General features: G+C 42.6%; 1 protein-coding gene across 4 annotated transcripts in view; it reads right to left on the bottom strand.

Moving 5' to 3' along the window:
- The window catches only part of PTPRB (protein tyrosine phosphatase receptor type B), a 78771-nt gene that overhangs the window by 17290 nt on the left and 44230 nt on the right, over positions 1 to 17251 (bottom strand). For all 4 annotated transcript variants that reach the window (XR_010922834.1, XR_010922835.1, XM_067564029.1 and 1 more), the window contains exons 14-21: positions 15995 to 16264; positions 15079 to 15342; positions 11347 to 11610; positions 10733 to 11020; positions 6869 to 7147; positions 4377 to 4526; positions 2388 to 2631; positions 146 to 252 (exon numbers count right to left, since the gene is read on the bottom strand). Coding sequence is in view for 2 of the 4 variants with exons in the window: in XM_067564029.1 (XP_067420130.1) it covers positions 146 to 252; positions 2388 to 2631; positions 4377 to 4526; positions 6869 to 7147; positions 10733 to 11020; positions 11347 to 11610; positions 15079 to 15342; positions 15995 to 16264 (1866 nt within the window). In the remaining 2 variants the exon portion in view is untranslated. The remainder of the gene's footprint in view (positions 1 to 145; positions 253 to 2387; positions 2632 to 4376; positions 4527 to 6868; positions 7148 to 10732; positions 11021 to 11346; positions 11611 to 15078; positions 15343 to 15994; positions 16265 to 17251) is intronic.

Below are 17251 nucleotides of genomic sequence, written 5' to 3'. Positions count from 1 at the left end.
AAATATTAACCAGAGGAGAGCTGAGTCTCAAAGCAATTCAGTTCAGCAATAAGGTCCTTGCTGCTCTCTCCTACCCACTCCAACACCAAGGGGTGTGATAGCCAAGTAGCTGGTACAGTTAGTAGAGAATAAAGGAGAAACTAACCTGACTCAGTAGTGATTGGTAAAGAGAAAAAGGTATCTGAGAAAAGTGGCTCAGTGAATTCTCTCACATCTTCACTAAAGAGCTGGGTGAATGCTCGTATACTGATCCTGGAAAAACAGAAGGGTTTATTAGATCTGTTTCGGAGTTGGTATACAATAGGAGCAAACTAAAGGTTAACACAGACATAGCAAAATCACAAAATAGACAACATTTATTAAGTACATTTCCTGTGTCTTTTAACTACTGTTATTGTTATACCTTTTGTTCTTCAGCTTCTGCTTTAGTGAGAGTTTTAAAGCCAATATTTTTAGTACCTCAGCACTTCATTCCATTTTTTAGTACCTTTTACTCAACAGTATGTGGGGAAAATGAAGAAAGGACTAGATGCTAGATGACACTTATGACGTAGTAAACTTGAGGAAAAAACATTTCCGTCTAACTATGTGATCAGCAGGAAGGCTACTATATTTTAGTGTGTTCTTTGTTCACCAAAAAAATTGCTGATTAGCTGACCTATGGATATGATAACTGCCCTCAGTACTATCATACGACGTCTTTGATTTGGATTACACTGCATGCTTCGGATTATGCACACAGCTTTGCATGTGAATAATCTTGTTCCAGACCTACTTCCATCTCTCCTCATATCAGTCCTGTAAATGGACTACTTATGTGCGTGTTTTCAGGATTGGGGCTTTATTACCTTAGGCTATTGGGGATCATGAAAGTAGCCATGGGCAAACTAACCACATTGGGCAGCATCTTTGTTGGATTTAGGTTTTTGCTATTTTCACAAGTTGTCTAATGAACAGTTCCTGATTGTCAAAACTTTGTCACTGACAATCTATCAACAAATCTTTCACATGAACATATTGATTTGATTAGACACATAGTACGCTTCCGTTCTTTGACGGGAGGAACATAGTTCTTAAGCAGGTTTCTGATACAGACTCTCACAATGAACAAAATTGAAAATTCTGCAAAATTCAATTGAAATTCACTGTTCAAGTCCATGAATTTTCCTTTCCGCAATCTTGTTTCTAAGAGCATTCACAGAAAGCAAAAGGGACTCAAATGAAGTCCAAGCAGGTAAAAAGCCACAACGAGTGTTTGTGACTAGTTTGTGGATCTATTCACTCAGCTCTCATTGTGGCTTTGCTAAGCTATGGTGGAGTTCCTGCTGACCAGCTGACAGAATTTAGAATCAAAGATGTTAAGAAGTGGAAATCTTTACTCACAGTAGGCGTCATGCTCAGTGGGGATAAGTGGGCATAATTTCCACTGAACCCAGCTAGAACCCACTTGAAAGCTGCTTTCACTTAAATTGCACAACTGCCCATGAAGTTTTTAATAGTCCACATTTAGTAGCTAAGCTTGATTTAATGCTGCAGGGGAAAGTAATTTAATTGAGTGCGAAGCAGTAGCTTCTAAATAAACATACATGGTATCTAGTTTATCTGAAATACAAATCATAATCATACGGGGATATTACTTCAATCTGAAATATTCTAAGGTTCTGGCTGAAATCTAAGGCCTAGATCTTGGGTCACACTGCGGCTGCTTTCTGCTGCTCCCTTGGTGCAAAGTGGCCTTACAGTAATTGGATTCAGCCTTTGGAGATTCATGCCAGTGTAGAGGACTCAACAGGAGGGGAACATTTGCTCTAGCAGTTCCCATACCACGCCTGACAATGGCTGAAGCATCCCTTTGCCCTGGTGAGCCTCAGCAGCTATAAGAGCTTCCTGAGTCTTTTGGAAGCTGGCACAGGGTGGAATAGCCGTTGGGTTGCTTTAATCTGCACCAGCAGATTGGCCCAGTGCAACCTGGCTACAGAATTAGAGGAAAACAAAGCCCCCTTTGCATCTCCCCTCCCCTCCTTTAGCTGTACCAAATGCTTTCCTGACTCAGCTGCAGATCTGACTCTTAAGTCTCTCCACGGAGAAATTAGCAACTGTAGGAAAGTTCCCCATCGAAGTAAAAGAGATAAAGAGGCCTTTTCACTGCATGGAGTTTTGCACATGATGAATTGTAGCATTCGCAGGCTGGTGAAGGAACTGTTTATACATTAGCTATGAGACGGGGCAGGGACAAAGCTTTTATAAATCGCCCAGTACAACACAGCGAACACCCGGTAACACAGGTTATTAATCTATAGCAGCTCAAGTGCATCAGGCATCTAGATACCACAGTGCCTAATAATACAGCACATCTCACATAGCACAATTGCCACAATAAATCTAACCTGTAGGCAGTCCTAGGCTTTAGTGGCCCGTCACAGAATTTCTGCTGATTTGGATCACATTTTCCTCCCAGACTTTCCATCTCAGCTCCAAGTTTAATGTTAAAGCTCTTATAGTTGCTGTCAAGGTTTTCAGCACATTTGCTTGCAAAATAGTTTGTCTGATAGATGCGTATGGAATGGTTGTGCTTATATTCCAAGTAGGAAGGTAACGGGTGCTGCTGATCCGGCTTCAGCTCTTCGCTGCCTAGAAAAAAAAAATGATGGAAAAAAATTAATAGCAAAGGCCACAGCTCTTGTGCTATCAGTGCAGTAGGATATCGAAGGCGCAGGGCATCAATAGGCTTATTTAACACTTGACAAACTTCTTCTGTACATTGTCTGCGAGGCTGCGTAGTCTAGTGAATAGGGCCTCGGACTGGGAATTAGGTTACCTGGGATCTATTGCCAGCCCTGACCCTAAACTGCCTTTGGACCATAGGCAAGTCACTTCCTCTGAGCCTCCATTTTCCCATCTGCCAAATTACCTTCCTTTGTAAAGCACTTGGAGGTCTAGGGAAGAAACACACTATATATGAACTGTTATTATTAACCTTAACTGCAGTGGTCATTAGTAGCTCTATTATCTTTACAAACTACAGCTGGTCTGGTGAGGTAATGCACTCCCCAGGAGAAGAAGAAGAATACAGCAGATTTGTACAGCAAACAGCAAATTCCTACAGATAGGAAATTACATGCTTCAAAGCAAACCGGTGCTGTGGTTATCTTACAGTCTGATAAAGACTGGGCTATACTATCTTCAAAATTGTCAAGCCACGTGAAAGCCACCTTCTTTGCAAAGACCTCTACAAACTCCTGTATTGCCTGTCTGCTTGTGTGGACACTTTTGGTTCGATGTTGGCTTGCCGAGCTAGATAACTCCGAGCAGTTTGATCTAACTCTTCTAGATCCCATTCTAGAACCGTGTGTACAAGGAGGTTCTGATGCCCAGAGAAAGTTGTGCAAATCACCTCTGCTACACAATTCCGGACCCTCCTGCCACCTGCTTCCTTCCCCAGTGGGTTTAAAAAATTTTTAAAAAGGAGCCAGTGGATTCAGAGAAAAGTTGCAAATGGGAAACGATTGTAGTCCCCAAAAATGAACCCTGGGTTTTTTATGATGTAGGATAGTGGCTAAGAGGGCCAGCTGTGCTAGGCAGTGTCCCGACATCTAGTGAGAAACAATCCTTGCCCCAAAGAGCTTACAGTCTGAATAGACAAAAATGACAGGGTGGGAGGGGAAAAAAAGGATTATTTTTACATGGGAACTGAGGCACAGAAAGATTCAGCGATTTATACAAGGTCACAAAGGGAAATTGTGGCAATGCCAAGAACTAAACTCATATCTCCTGAGTCCTAGTTCAGGGCTTTAACCGCCAGGCCACCCTTCCTCTCTACAGGACAGCACAAGGAAGGAAATATATATGCACTGAATAGGGACATTTTTTGCTTCAATTTACACGGTGTACATAAGAGCAATTTGCCTCATGAAATAGACAGCATCTGAATCATTGTATTCAGACTGCATGCTACCTTTGTTTTCTAATAACAGCTTATCAGGCAATACTGAAGGCAATAGAAACTGAAGCTGAGATGCACTCCTACCTGTTTCGAGTTAGTGTCTAAACTACACTATTGAATCAGTGCATAGCAAGACAATCTGTTCCACTTCTATCCTCCGAGACATTCGCTTTGAGTTCTCTCATCTTCCCTGTAAGGAAACTGTCCAAACATGTGCATGGTAACATCCCAGAGCATGAAGTATAACTCTGCCCTTAGCTTTGGTGTGATCTAAAAGCCACTCCCTGCTGAGTTAAAGGACCAAGCTCATTGGCTTGGCTGCACAAGCAGATCCATAAACCTCTTCTGAAGTCCAGCCAGTAGATGAGGACAAATGCCTTCTTTGTGTTAATACGGGTTACAGAAAGAAGCCTATTAATTCACAAAAACTTACCATCAGCCTCTCTCACAACCACAGTAAAGTATTTTACTGCTCCATTGGTGTCACTGAACCAGCTGCAGTTGAAAGTAAAGTTGATGGAAGATTTGGTAATGAATGCATCCTTTTTGTTCACTCGAATATGGGGAGGTGGAGGAGGAGGGCCTGGGAAAGAAGAGAAAAGGAGGGGGAAATAAAGTACATTACCATCTATATAGTTTTAATTACATAAAAACAGCAAGTGAGGTGCAAACCACAACCAAACTCAACCATTTAGAGCCAATGTCTGTCATGTGCTCTTTGCAGTCAGAAAGTATATCCCTCTCCAGCAGAGAAGCTGCCAGATGATGTAACAGACCAACAGCGTGTTAAACATAATGACAGAGGTAGCTCCTTACAGTAAGATTTCCTGCAGAAGCTGTCCAGGATTGCATTAAAGTCTCATTAAATCCATGCAATCCTAAATTATAGCTGCTAAAATAGCATTTTCAGAAATGGGTTCACTCCAGGTACTTTGAAATCATTGAGCCTGAAGACAGACATTTACTTTGAAACACCTAGATTTCCCCCTCCCACACCAAATGGACTAATAAACAATGTCCAAAGAACTATACACAACAGTGAATCAATTAAGCAAAGCATTTACAGATAGACTATGTGATATCAAATTTACAGTATGGCTTCCATAGGGAACTGGCATTTCTATCAGCCATATTTCTAAAGAAGCTATATGTTGAACTATAAAACTATAACAACTATAACTATATATATACATATGTTGAAGCTGTATATCAGGAACTAAACAGAAAAAGAAAAAGAGGAATGGGGAAAAAAGTATATCTGGTGCAAGCCTCCTAAAGGAACAATACAGCACTCTAAGAGAGATTGCGGCAAAACATTTTTAATGACCTACACAGCCACATAAACTGTATCAGTATCTATTGTTTAATAGTCGTGGCCAAAATTTAAAAGGTTTCAGCATGGATAAGGAACCAATAATTCATATGCTTATTTGAAGCCTAGCCAAATATCTTCGATGTGCTAAACCAATCTAGAATTCTTGGGAAAGCTGGTTCCCTTGTGGTATTTAGACAGTCCTGCCTCCAGGGTCAATCAGAACCTGAGAGTGCAGAGATGTCTAAAAGGGAAATAATGGAAAACAGTTAAGCCTTCAGAAAGGCTCTGTTGCTGTTTCTGGTGATGCTTCAGGTTAGTTCTGATTTTATCTGATGCCGGACACAGAGAAATCCCTTAAAGCGGCAATGCACTCAGTCCGGCGAAATCCCACCACCGAAAAGGGCTGATGCTGCACCGCCGAAAAGGGGAAGATGGCCCGAATTTTTTGGCAGAGGGTATTGCATGGCCCCTGTGAAGTGCAGTTTATGAGAATTTGGCCCATCACCATCAGCGAGTTTGACACCCCTGCTCTAAGGCCTTCAGGTCAGATCTCCTCCCTAATCTGTTATCAACTGAGCCGGGTTTCCCCCTTTTAAGCTCCTCCCTCCAATTCTGACATTCTTTCACAGGTGTGACAGGGTGGGGCCAGCTGAGTGCACCTTAGCTCGTTAACACTTTGTTGCCCAGTGTGGAATTTGTATACCCTTCACAGCGGGGGTTATTTTTTGGTGACTAGACTCTGCAGTTCTCCTTGGGTCTCCGCAGCCATGAAGGGACTGGTGATCAGACCTCTCAACCCTACTATACTTCATAGAACATTTGGCCTTGGGGCTCTTTAAGGATCTCTCTTGTGCTGTACCGCCAAGACTGGAGGTGACACACAGGTTGTCACAAGTGGAGTGTCAGCAGCAGCTGATGACTAGTGATGGTGAAGGAGGGAGGAAGGGAGGGAGGGAGGAGATTCCTGTGAGTGGCAGAGCTTGCGCCCGGTGGAGAGAGACATCACCATGCACAGGGCACATGTGAAGGCTGGCAGTGCCTCCCTTCCTGTGTATGTTGTTGAGAAACTGTGAGCCGCCATTTGCCACCCATCTGCAGCCCAAGGGAGAAGCAGCAGTGCAGTCTGCGAGGACTCTGCAGAGCAGTGCTCCTCCTTGATCTCCACTGCCTGGGGCAAGCCCATCATCTGAGAGAAGAAGGGGTAAAGCCTGAAGAAGAGCCACTGCCCCAACTTCTGGAAGGCTCTAGGTAGCTTCCCACTACATTGATTTGGCAGTGGCTCTTTGTGAGAGGAAAGTGCAAGGGGTCAGCAAAGAGGCAAGCTCGAGGGAGAGTTGTGGGTTGCATGTAGTTCTCACTGTGAGAGAACATCCTTTATAGCAAGTTTTATCGTTTAAATGCCTCGTAATCTGGCAACGCGTGCAACTAAACACAGGTGATCCCCATTTTGGTCACCGGTCAGACATTTTGGTGGCTGATGTGCCACAATAAGCAGGTTTGGAGGTTGAAAAGTTTGCTGACTAACCAACAGAACCAGATGATTGATTATCCCTGTTCACCTTCTCCCTCTGTGCCACAGTAACTATGTATTCGGTATATCAAGGACTTACGATCTATCATAGTGATGGTGCTGTCTTCAACTACCTCACTAGTCATGTCTTCAGACTGCACTTTGATGGACACCAAGTATCTCTTGTGGGGTACTAGCATCATGATGTTTTGCAAAGATCTTTCTTTCTCTATCCTTTTAGAAAATTCAACTTCCCCACTGTCCATTTTTTTGCATTCAATGCTATATCCATCGAAGTCAGAGTCAGGAGGAGTCCAGGAACATGCGATGGCAGTAGAGTTTTGCGGGCGGCAGTGAAGATTTTGTATCCTGTCTGGCTCTACAGACGGAGGAGAAGTTGAAAAATTGAAGAGTAACGTAACAGAGGACATACATTATTTTGTGTTCACTCTATGGCTTAGGCATCACGCTTAGCATGCAAAATTAATAATTTAGTCAGAATCAGGATTCCTAGCTCTGCCACACACTTGCTGAAAGATTTTAGGCAAGTCACTTACCCTCATTTTGACTCTTTTTATCCATGTGCAAACTGAATTAATGCCATCGACCTCCAAAGAATTGTGACTCTTCAGTAATTAATTGTAAAAAAATACTTTTGAGATCTTTTGAAGAAAAGTGCAACAGGAATCCAATGTATTATTAGAACTATGGTACAACTGGAGCCTAAATCTAATTTAAAAAATGTATCACACCGAGTAACTGAAATACATACTTCTTTTACAACAAAATGGCCATATCATATAGCACACACCCTACAGTGAAAGGCACAACCTTTAACATGCTATTTATAAACTTCTCTTTTTACTTTTTGCCTTATTTTCCACAGTTTTCCAAAGAAATAAAATTATAGCTGAAGAACCAAGTACTGTAGAAGGCAAAAGAGGGAATTCAGGAATTAGCAAACTAACCCTCAGCTCCTTGGAGCAAAAATACAAGGTTACTAAATAATATAAGATAATTTTAAAAGTTCTAATTAAAGGAACACCTTTGAACACAGCAGAAAAAAATTAAATTAAATCAAGGTATCATTGTCAAACTCTGACTTTCAAGATGAAAAATCAGAGATGCATGTCAAAAAAAAACAAACCACACACACCAAAAAAAACAAACAAAACAAACAAAAAACAACCCCAACTAAAAACATTTTGACAGTACTTGGAGAAAGGTCTAATCACTGTTACCCTTTGAGATGCTAAATATAGACAGGTCAAGTTTTTCAAAAGTGACAAATAATTACAGGTATTAATTTCTGACACCTTGAAGTGGCCTGATTTTCAAAGGGTGGCACTCAGCACTTTCTGAAAATTAGGCTCCCTTCAGAAATTTCAAAACTGGGGCATCCCAAATCATCTGTCAATTCTGAAAGTCTTGGCTTGAGCACTCTTTTAGAAAAAAAATCACCTTACAATTACAAAGTATAAACTAAGATCCCACTTAATAAACATGCCCATAATAGACCGGAGATAAATGTTAAGGCCTTTACATTTCCCTCAAGCATAAAATCAAGGAAAGGAACAAACTGATCACAGACCTTTGCAAGAACAAAAAGAAAAAGTGAGCAGTATTTTCCTCCTAGAATTTGACCCTGTGATTTTCACCCACTTACATCAGCTGTGAATTTCCATTGAGGGAAGTCACAAAGTACATAGTTAATTTTTTGGTGAAGATTTTGCACCCATATTCTGTGTGTATAAGTACACAAACACACATGTACATGCCCCTCTACCCATAGTACAGATCAAAATCTTCACCAAAAAAGGCATAGCTTTTTCATGCCTCCTCTCGTGCATCCTCTGGGTACAACCCCTTTCCAAACATAACCCAGTTTTGCAGGTCTTTTGTGGAAAAAAACTAAGGGGGCTAAATGCTGTGTGCATATGAATGTCCTTACTATTCCCCTTTCCCCTCTACATAGCACTATCACTAATAGGATTTTTTCTGCACTTTCCCTGGCTCCTGGTGTGATTAGGAGAAGAAGCATAGCAGCTGACATCTTTATTCTGTCATTTTACTTCCCTAATTAGCACTTTGAATTCAAGTGGCAAAAATTTGCTATTTTGCCCCTTAAAAGGTTTTCAAGATGCAACATGCAAAGAAACAAAGGGTATAAAATGAAAGTTTAGGCTGTCTAGTTTCCATTTAGCAGTTAGTTAGTATCTGCAGTTTATCACGAGACTAGTAATTCAGTTGAATGATCAGAAACAGAAACCATGACACAATCTCCTGAGGGTGTGGGGACAAAAGTGACTTGCCTGATGTGTGAATCTGGTTTGCTGTGTAACATATGAAATGCCCATCTCAACAGAGCATGTCTAGGAAGTATGCATTTCACTGTGCAAAATATACATTTCAGTTACACCATAGGATGTACAACATATGACCCAAAGTACAAATTACTGTATGTTCCTAGCTATTTTGCTCACTCCATGGCAGATTTTTGACCAAACTATGAGATTAGCTGGACTTGGATAAATATGGATGGAAGACCCAAACATTAACAAATAACAATTGAGGGGAAAGGAACTTTTTTACTTTTTCAAATTTACTATACCCAAGCTCTTCTTGTCCTCCAGGACCACACTTCCTTTTTGACTGTTCAAAAATACCTTGATGGACCCATTCCAAATGTCAAAATCCAAATAACCCTGAACTTCAAAGATCCAAACTTCAGAGCTGGCCCATATTTCTGTGCTGGGCTAAATTCAATATTTACTACTCAATATTTTCTATTAAATATTTTCATTAACAACTTGGACACTAAAGTGTAGAGGATGCTTATAAAATTTGTGGATGACACCAAGCTGAGAGGGGTTTCAAGCCCTTTGGAGAACAGGATTAGAATTCAAAATGACCTTGACAAATTGGATAATTGGTCTGAAATCAACAAGATGAAATTCAATAAAGTCAAATACAAAGTACTACACTTAGGAAGGAAAAATCAAATACACAACTACAAAATGGGGGCTAAATGGCCAGCTGGTAGTATTATTGAAAAGGATCTGGTGGTTAGAATGGATGACAAATTGAATATAAGTCAGCAGCGTGAGGCAGTTGCAAAAAAGCTAAGATCATTCTAGGGTGTATAAACAGGAGTGTCATATGTAAGACACAGGAGGTAACTGTCCTGCTCCACTTAGCATTGGAATACTTAATCCAATTCTGGGCACCACACTTTAGGAAAGATGTGGACAACTTGGAGACAATCCAGAGAAGAGCAACAGAAATGACAAAAGGTTTAGAAAACCTAACCTAACCTAACCTATGAGGAAAGGTTAAAAAAAAAACTGGGCATGCGGAGGACTGATAATTGTCTTCAGCTGTGTTAAGGGCTGTTATAAAGGGAACAGTGATCAATTATTCTCCATGTCCACTGGAGGTAGGACAAGAAGTAATGGGGCTTAATCTGCATCAAGGGAGATTTAGGTTAGATATCAGAAAAAGCTTTTTAACCATAAGGATAGTTAAGCTCTGGTATAGTCTTCCCAGGGAGGTTACAGATGCCCCGTCACCGGAGGTTTATAAGAATAGGTTAGACAAACACTTGTCAGAGAGGGTCTAGGTTTACTTGGTCCTGCCTCAGTGCAGGGGGGCTGGACAAGAGGTCCCTTTCAGCCCTACATTTCTGTGATTCTATGATAAATGAAAACCTGGAACCAAATAGCCCAGAATTTCCTGAATGTTTTGATCTGGATCTGAATTTTGCAGCTTGTGTTCATTTCTAATTTTTAAATACTTGATGTAGGGCCAGACAAGGTTACATTTTGATTTTCACTTGAATCCACATTCAGCCATTCATGAGTCAGCTATTAGAGATTAGTAAATGCTTAACTGGAATAGGTAAGATTTAACTCATTGGCATCATCTCCCGCTGAGCACTAAGGGTTCAATAAAAATGGGTTCCTACTTGTTCTCACAGTTCCAGATAGTGATTGACTGTGTGTCTTCCACTGACTGATGCTTCCACTGATGCTCCTGACACTGAACGTATAAAGCCGCCCTGGTCGAAGGCCATACACGATGCGTCCCTTTGATCTGCTGTTGCTGTATGGGTTGAAAACTGTAAGAGGATCTCTCGGGAACCACTGCAACTCAAAGTCATCATAATCTGTCCAATCTGGGGGACCCTGCCAGGTGATTGACAAGGAGGTGTTTGCAACATCAGCAAATGATACAGCACTAGGAGGACTGGGTGCTAGACAGAAAGGGAAAAAGGAAAAACAAAGCAAGTCTCAAAATATTTGCAGGGGTGTGAGACAAAACAGCCATTATCTTAGATTTCTTCATTTCTCTACAGCCTCTGCAAACATTGAAAAGAAACAGGACTCTGAACAAACCAGTCAGACTCTGATTTATTTCCCGCCATTAATGTAATACCATTTATGATGGTCTTTCTTGTACTTTTCTATGCCTTTAATAATTCATGCAATAAAAATCTTATCTCAGAATAAATCCATCACATATCAATGAACTGCTGTAAATTCTGACACTTGGGGGCAAAAAACCACTGTGGTTCTTTACCTGTTCTTCCCTCAGCCTTTGCTGTATTGGTCAGGTCACCACTGTGGGTCACTACAACCAGGGTGTACTTTCTGCCAGGAACCAGGCCTTGGAAACGATACTCTCTCAGGTCTTCCCCATGCCATGTTTCCTTCTGTGTGCCATTTGGGTAATAAAGATTCAGCTCATATTTATCTACATCTCCTGATGCCAGTCCCCAGCTGAACCACAGACTGTCCGTCATGTTTCTGTTGGAGCCTTTGAGATTAATAACTGGGGCTGGAACTGAAAGAGAGTATATCGTTACTACATGCTGAACATTTTGGGAAAGAATAATGCTACACTAGTACTGTGATGGTGGCCATATAAAAAACGGTTACTAAACTTCTGTAACTGCTGTTCTTCAAGATGTGTTGCTCATGTCTATTCCATGCTAGGTATGGGTGTGCCGCATGCACTGTTGCCAAAGATTTTTCCTTTAGTGGTATCCATAGGGACAGCTCTAGTGCCCTCTGGAGCTGCGTGCATATGCGCCAGTATAAAGGGCGCTGCCGGCCCTGCACCCTCTCAGTTCCTTCTTGCTGGTAACTCCAATAGAGGGGTAGGTGGGCAGGTCATGGAATGGACATGAGCAACACATCTCGAAGAACAATTGTTATGGAAGGTTAGTAACCGTTTTTTCTTTTTCAAGTGTTTGCTCATGTTCATTCCATGCTAGGTGACTCACAAGCAGTACCCCAGAAGGTGGGCTCTGAGTTCATGGATGTGCTGACAGCAACACTGCTCTTCCAAAACTGGCATCGTCATAGGCCTGTTGGGTGATAGCGTAGTGGGATGCAAAGGTATGAACCGATGACCAGGTCATGGCTCTGCAGATGTCCTGGATTGGTATCTGTTTGAGGAATGCTACTGACGAAGCCTGGGCTTGTGGAATGGGTAGTCATGATGGCTGGAGAAGGGACATTTGCCCACTCATAGCAAGCCCGAATATAAGCGGTTATCCAGGACGGGATTCTTTGGGATGACACAGGTAGCCCTCTTATCCTTTCTACTATTGCTACAAAGAGCTGTGTGGACTTATGGAAGGGCTTAGTCCTCTCAATATAAAAGGCAAGGGCGCACCTAATGTCCAATGTATGAAGCCGTCATTCTTCAGCAGGCTTGTGAGGTTTTGGGAAGAAGATCGGTAGAAAGATGTCATGGTTGTTATGGAACTGCAACACCACCTTGGTAGGAAGGCCAGATGGGCGTGCAACTGGACCTTGTCTTTGAAGAGCACCATATAAGGGGGTTCCAATGTAAGGGGTTTGATCTCTGAGAATCTTCTAGCTGAAGTGATTGCCATTGGGAAGGCTCAGAGGAGGGCCCCGTAAGCCTCGACAGGACAAGGTTGAAGTGCAAACCTGAGGGTAGAGCCTTTCCACCCCTTGAGAAACCTGACCGTTATCTTGTGAGAGAACACTGATCTGCCATTCACTGAGGGATAGAAGGCTGAGATGGCTGCCAAGTGATTTAATAGATGAGAGAGCCAGACCTTGATGCTTTAGGTGGAGCAGATGGTACAAGATGGACTACAGAGAAGATTGGGATGGAGAGAGATTCCATTCAGAGGCCCAACAAGTGAAACATTTCCACTTAGCTAGGTAGGTAGCCGTGGTGGAAGGCTTTCTACAACCTAGCTAGACTCACCGAACCTGATCCAAGCAGGCCTGCTCTTTGGGGTTCAGCCATGCAGCAACCATGCCATCAGATGCAGGGAGGCGGGATTTGGGTGAAGCAATATGCTGTGGTCTTGTGAGATCAGGGTCAGACATGGTGGGAGTATGAGGGTGCTGCCACCAAGAGATCCAAGAGCATGCCAACCCAATGTTGGCATGATTGACCTGCTGGCCAGGCACCCACCGGAGGACCAGCACCAAAGCTTGGTGGGGTGTAAGCTGGATACTGAAGGTGGGCTTTCGGCACTACATAGGAGTCCCTTTCAGACTCCAAAGAGGATTCATCTCTCAGCAACCATGATGGAGTGCTACCCGCTTCCGCCTCCATATGGCGCCAGGGTTCCGGGGACTGGTGGTGTGCCAGGGATTGGAATGCTGGAATCATGTGGGGCTTGCCCCACGATGGGGCCTGGGGCCCACTACCAGGAAGGCACCTGATGCTCCATGATCATTTCTGCTCCTGGATGCGGGGGGTGGCACGTGCCCCATTGGGGTTGAGGGCACTGGAAGAGAGAGAAGGTCCCATGCCACCTGAAAGGCCTCTGGAGTCGATGGCACCATCAGACTGATGGTACCATGGTGGCTTCCTGGTGTCGGCAGGGGGTCCTGCACCAGACTCAATGCTCTTAGTGGAGTTGACAGTGCTGATGCTGATCCAGGGCTAGCAGAGTGGCCTAGCATGGGTCTCGCTCCTTCTCCCCACTTGTCTCTCTTCTGCGCCGGCAAGCGTCTTCTCTCAGTGCACTGCTTTTTGTGCTTCTTCCTCAGTGCCGTGGATGGATAATGGTGCCAGGAAGAGCTCGGTGCCGGAGGATCGCTCCACACCGACGCCGATATACTTGGTGTGGAATTGGAGTGACTTGGTTCTGAGACAGGTCTGAGGGCGGCTTCCAGGAGGCAGCCTTCAGCCTGGTGTCCTGGTCCTTTTTAGTGTGGGGTCTAAAGTCCTGGCAGATTTGGCAGTTGTCCTTTATGTGAGTTTCCCCCAAGCACTTCAAGAAGCTGGCGTGCAGGTCACTTGTGGGCATAGATTTTCACCCCAGGATATGCCTGGTCCCTGGGGTGAAAAGTCCCTCACTGACAGGAACTATATACACTAACTAGATACACTAACACTACTTATGGAACTATATACACTAAACTATTAGCACTACAAATGAAGAAAGAGTCCGAAATCATTGGGAAGAAGCCTTGCCAGAGCAAGAAAGGGTCGTTCTGGCAATCATCATGGGTGATAAGAAGGAAATGACAGGGTGCGGGGCCCATGGCGCCCTTTATACCGGTGCACATGTGCATGGCTACAGAAGGCACCAGAGATGGCCCTAAGGATACCACTAGGGGAAAAATCTTTGGCGACAGTGCACATGGCGTACACACATCTGACATGGAATGGACATGAGCAAGTACTTGAAGAAGAAAGATCCAGATGCATAGCATAGCTGGCCAAAAACACAGAAACAAATTTCAGGAATTTTGGTATGTGTGTGTGTGGTAGCGGAAGATTAGAGAAAGTTTTGGGGAAGCAACATAGTTCTTACAAATTCCTACAGCACCCTGCCACTTGGCAATGGCTAGACAAGTGCCAAGCTGCAAGTAGTGCGACTGTGAAAAACTTGTTTATTTCACTGTTAGGTACATTGTCTTCCCTCTACCCCATTTGTTTTGCCCATTTGTTGCATCTTATCATAAAGCAGTGTTGTAAACTCTTTGGAGCAGGGGGTTGTCTTTTTATTTCATGTCTAGATAATATTCCTAGATAGTGCAATGGGGCTCCTGCCTCGTTTAAGACACCTCGGTACCACGGAGGGGCTGCAGATAATAAATTAGGACAATACTTATTCATTTCTTATCTGAAAACAGTTTTCACATAATTTAGATTTTATCTTCTTTTTAGATAACGCCTTTGATGTAAAAAGACAGTTTGGATACTTTTAGCAGCTTTACTGTAGTCTAGTACCAGTTTTTGGCTATTAGATTAGCTCACTGATGTCCTTAGATCTCACTGGGGCTGGATTATCCTGCCAGATGCTCCTACCTGTTCTTCCAAATAAGGATGACTCATTTGTGAGCTCTCCACTGTGGGTAACAATCACCATTTTATACATCCTGCCTTGCCGCAAGTTCTGGAAAGAACAGTGCTGGAGGCTCTGGTCCCCTGAAATTCTGTCCTGGAGGGATTTGTCTGGATTGTAGAGAAAGATATTATAAGAGTCCAATTCCCCTTGGGAGGCGGTCCAGCTGAATGATAGGCGTCCATGGGTGTTTTCTGTGATCTTCAGATTTGTGACAGCTGCTGGGACTGGAAACAGGGAGAAATACAGGAGAAAATGTCAGAGTTTCTAATCACTAAGCTAAATCTCAGTGAAATGACTACTTTTTACTAGAAGAAGTTCCTATTAAGCCACTGAGAACTACATTCATATAATGTAAACCCACAACAAGGAAATTCAGAAGCAAGATGAAACCTTTTGTAAGTGATAGATACCAAGGAGCAACATGTGTGTAATATGTATATTACCCGATGGGCTCATTCCTCCAGTCTAGACTCACGCAAAACTTCCCTTTAACATCAATATGAAGTTTTGCCTGAGTAAAGTTCGAAGACACCTGCAGTATATTTGTATTCAACCTGGGACTAAGATCCTATAAGCCAAGTAAATTTAAGGCTAGATAACAGAAAGCGTTAACATGGCTATATAATGGACACTCTGAGAGATCCTTAATTATAGCAACACTCCTCAACTCTCTTCTTCGATATACAATGCACTCCGACCTGGAAAATCCTCACTATTTTGTAAGCAATTTTCAAATTTTGACATTAAACATCTGTCAGAAAAATGATGCATTGATACCAGAAGACTGATTCCTACTGGAGCTTTTTGGATGAATCATTATATTCAGACCATATCTTACTGCACATATTGCCAATAAGGCTGAAATGGTCTAACTACCTGTCCGGCCTTCGGTTTCTGCTCGTCTACTGAAGAGGCCGCCGCTGACTGTCAACATTTGCACTTTATACTTCTTGCCTGGTACCAGATCTTCAAATTTGTGCTGTTTAGCAGTGGCTGGCTCCGACTTGTTGCTCAGAAGGATACCTTGCTCAGTCAAGAGCAAGATGTCATATCTTTCAGCCACACCAGCAGCACTTTGCCAGGTCACCAACAAGGAATGACTGCTGTAGGCATGATTTGCAAATAATCCCTGGACGGAGGCAGGAACTGGGAGCAAAAATGAAAGAGAATGTGAGGTTAACTTTGTATCACTTAATATGTTTTTGTGGATTAGCATAATTAACTGTGAAAAATGTATACATTTATGTATGTCTGCACATACATATGCATGTAGTGTATGTATGTGTATGCGCACACACACACGCAAACACACGCACACACACTATAATTCCTACACAAAAACTACTTTCAGATGGGGTTAAGATTAAGAAAACCCATCAGTAATTTAGGGTAAAATGTATTACAGGGATCTTGTAATTATCCCCAAACCAAGCATTATATATCCTGGAAATTCAAAGTAAAGGTTAAACTTAAAAAAAAAAGTATGAATGTTAATGTATGGAAATGCGTCATTAGGGCACCCAAACCACCATAACTCTGCACCAAGTACCATGCAATACCTATATGATTATGGTTAAGGCACTTTAGAATCTGTAGTACCAGATTTGATTAAAATGATTTTTAAAGACACAGATGTTTTGGTCTACCCATAGTGGTGAATTGAAGTCATTTCTATGAAACTCTGTTTCATAAAACTGGCTAAACTGAGCTAACATGGCAGCTGGCAAATTGACAGGGATCCATTGTTCCATAGGAGGTACAGGCCTTTTTTGAAATTCTAGCAACATAGAAACTGGAAGGACAGAATACAGGAGACTCGATGGAATGTGAGCAGTTGTGGTGCTGATTTCTGGACATTTTGGCTGCACATCTCCTTTTCGTATCTTGTGTAAAACACTCCAACATCATTTGAAAAACAGCAGGAGTTCTGTGGCACCTGAAAGACTAACAAATTTATTTGGGCATAAGCTTTTGTGGGCAGAAACCCACTTCGTTGGATGCATGCATCGGGTTTCTGCCCACGAAAGTTTATGCCCAAATAAATTCATTAGTCTTTAAGGTGCCACAGAACTCTCACTGTTTTGCTAAAAACAGACTAACACGGCTACTTCTCTGGCACTCATCATTTGAAAG

Source organism: Emydura macquarii, unplaced genomic scaffold (assembly GCF_026122565.2).
Source record: "Emydura macquarii macquarii isolate MOO-44397 ecotype Brisbane River unplaced genomic scaffold, CSIRO-AGI_Emac_v2 contig_2636, whole genome shotgun sequence".
Taxonomy (NCBI): domain Eukaryota; kingdom Metazoa; phylum Chordata; order Testudines; family Chelidae; genus Emydura; species Emydura macquarii.
Note: the sequence above shows the minus strand (reverse complement) of the source record. Positions and strands in the feature narration are given on the sequence as shown.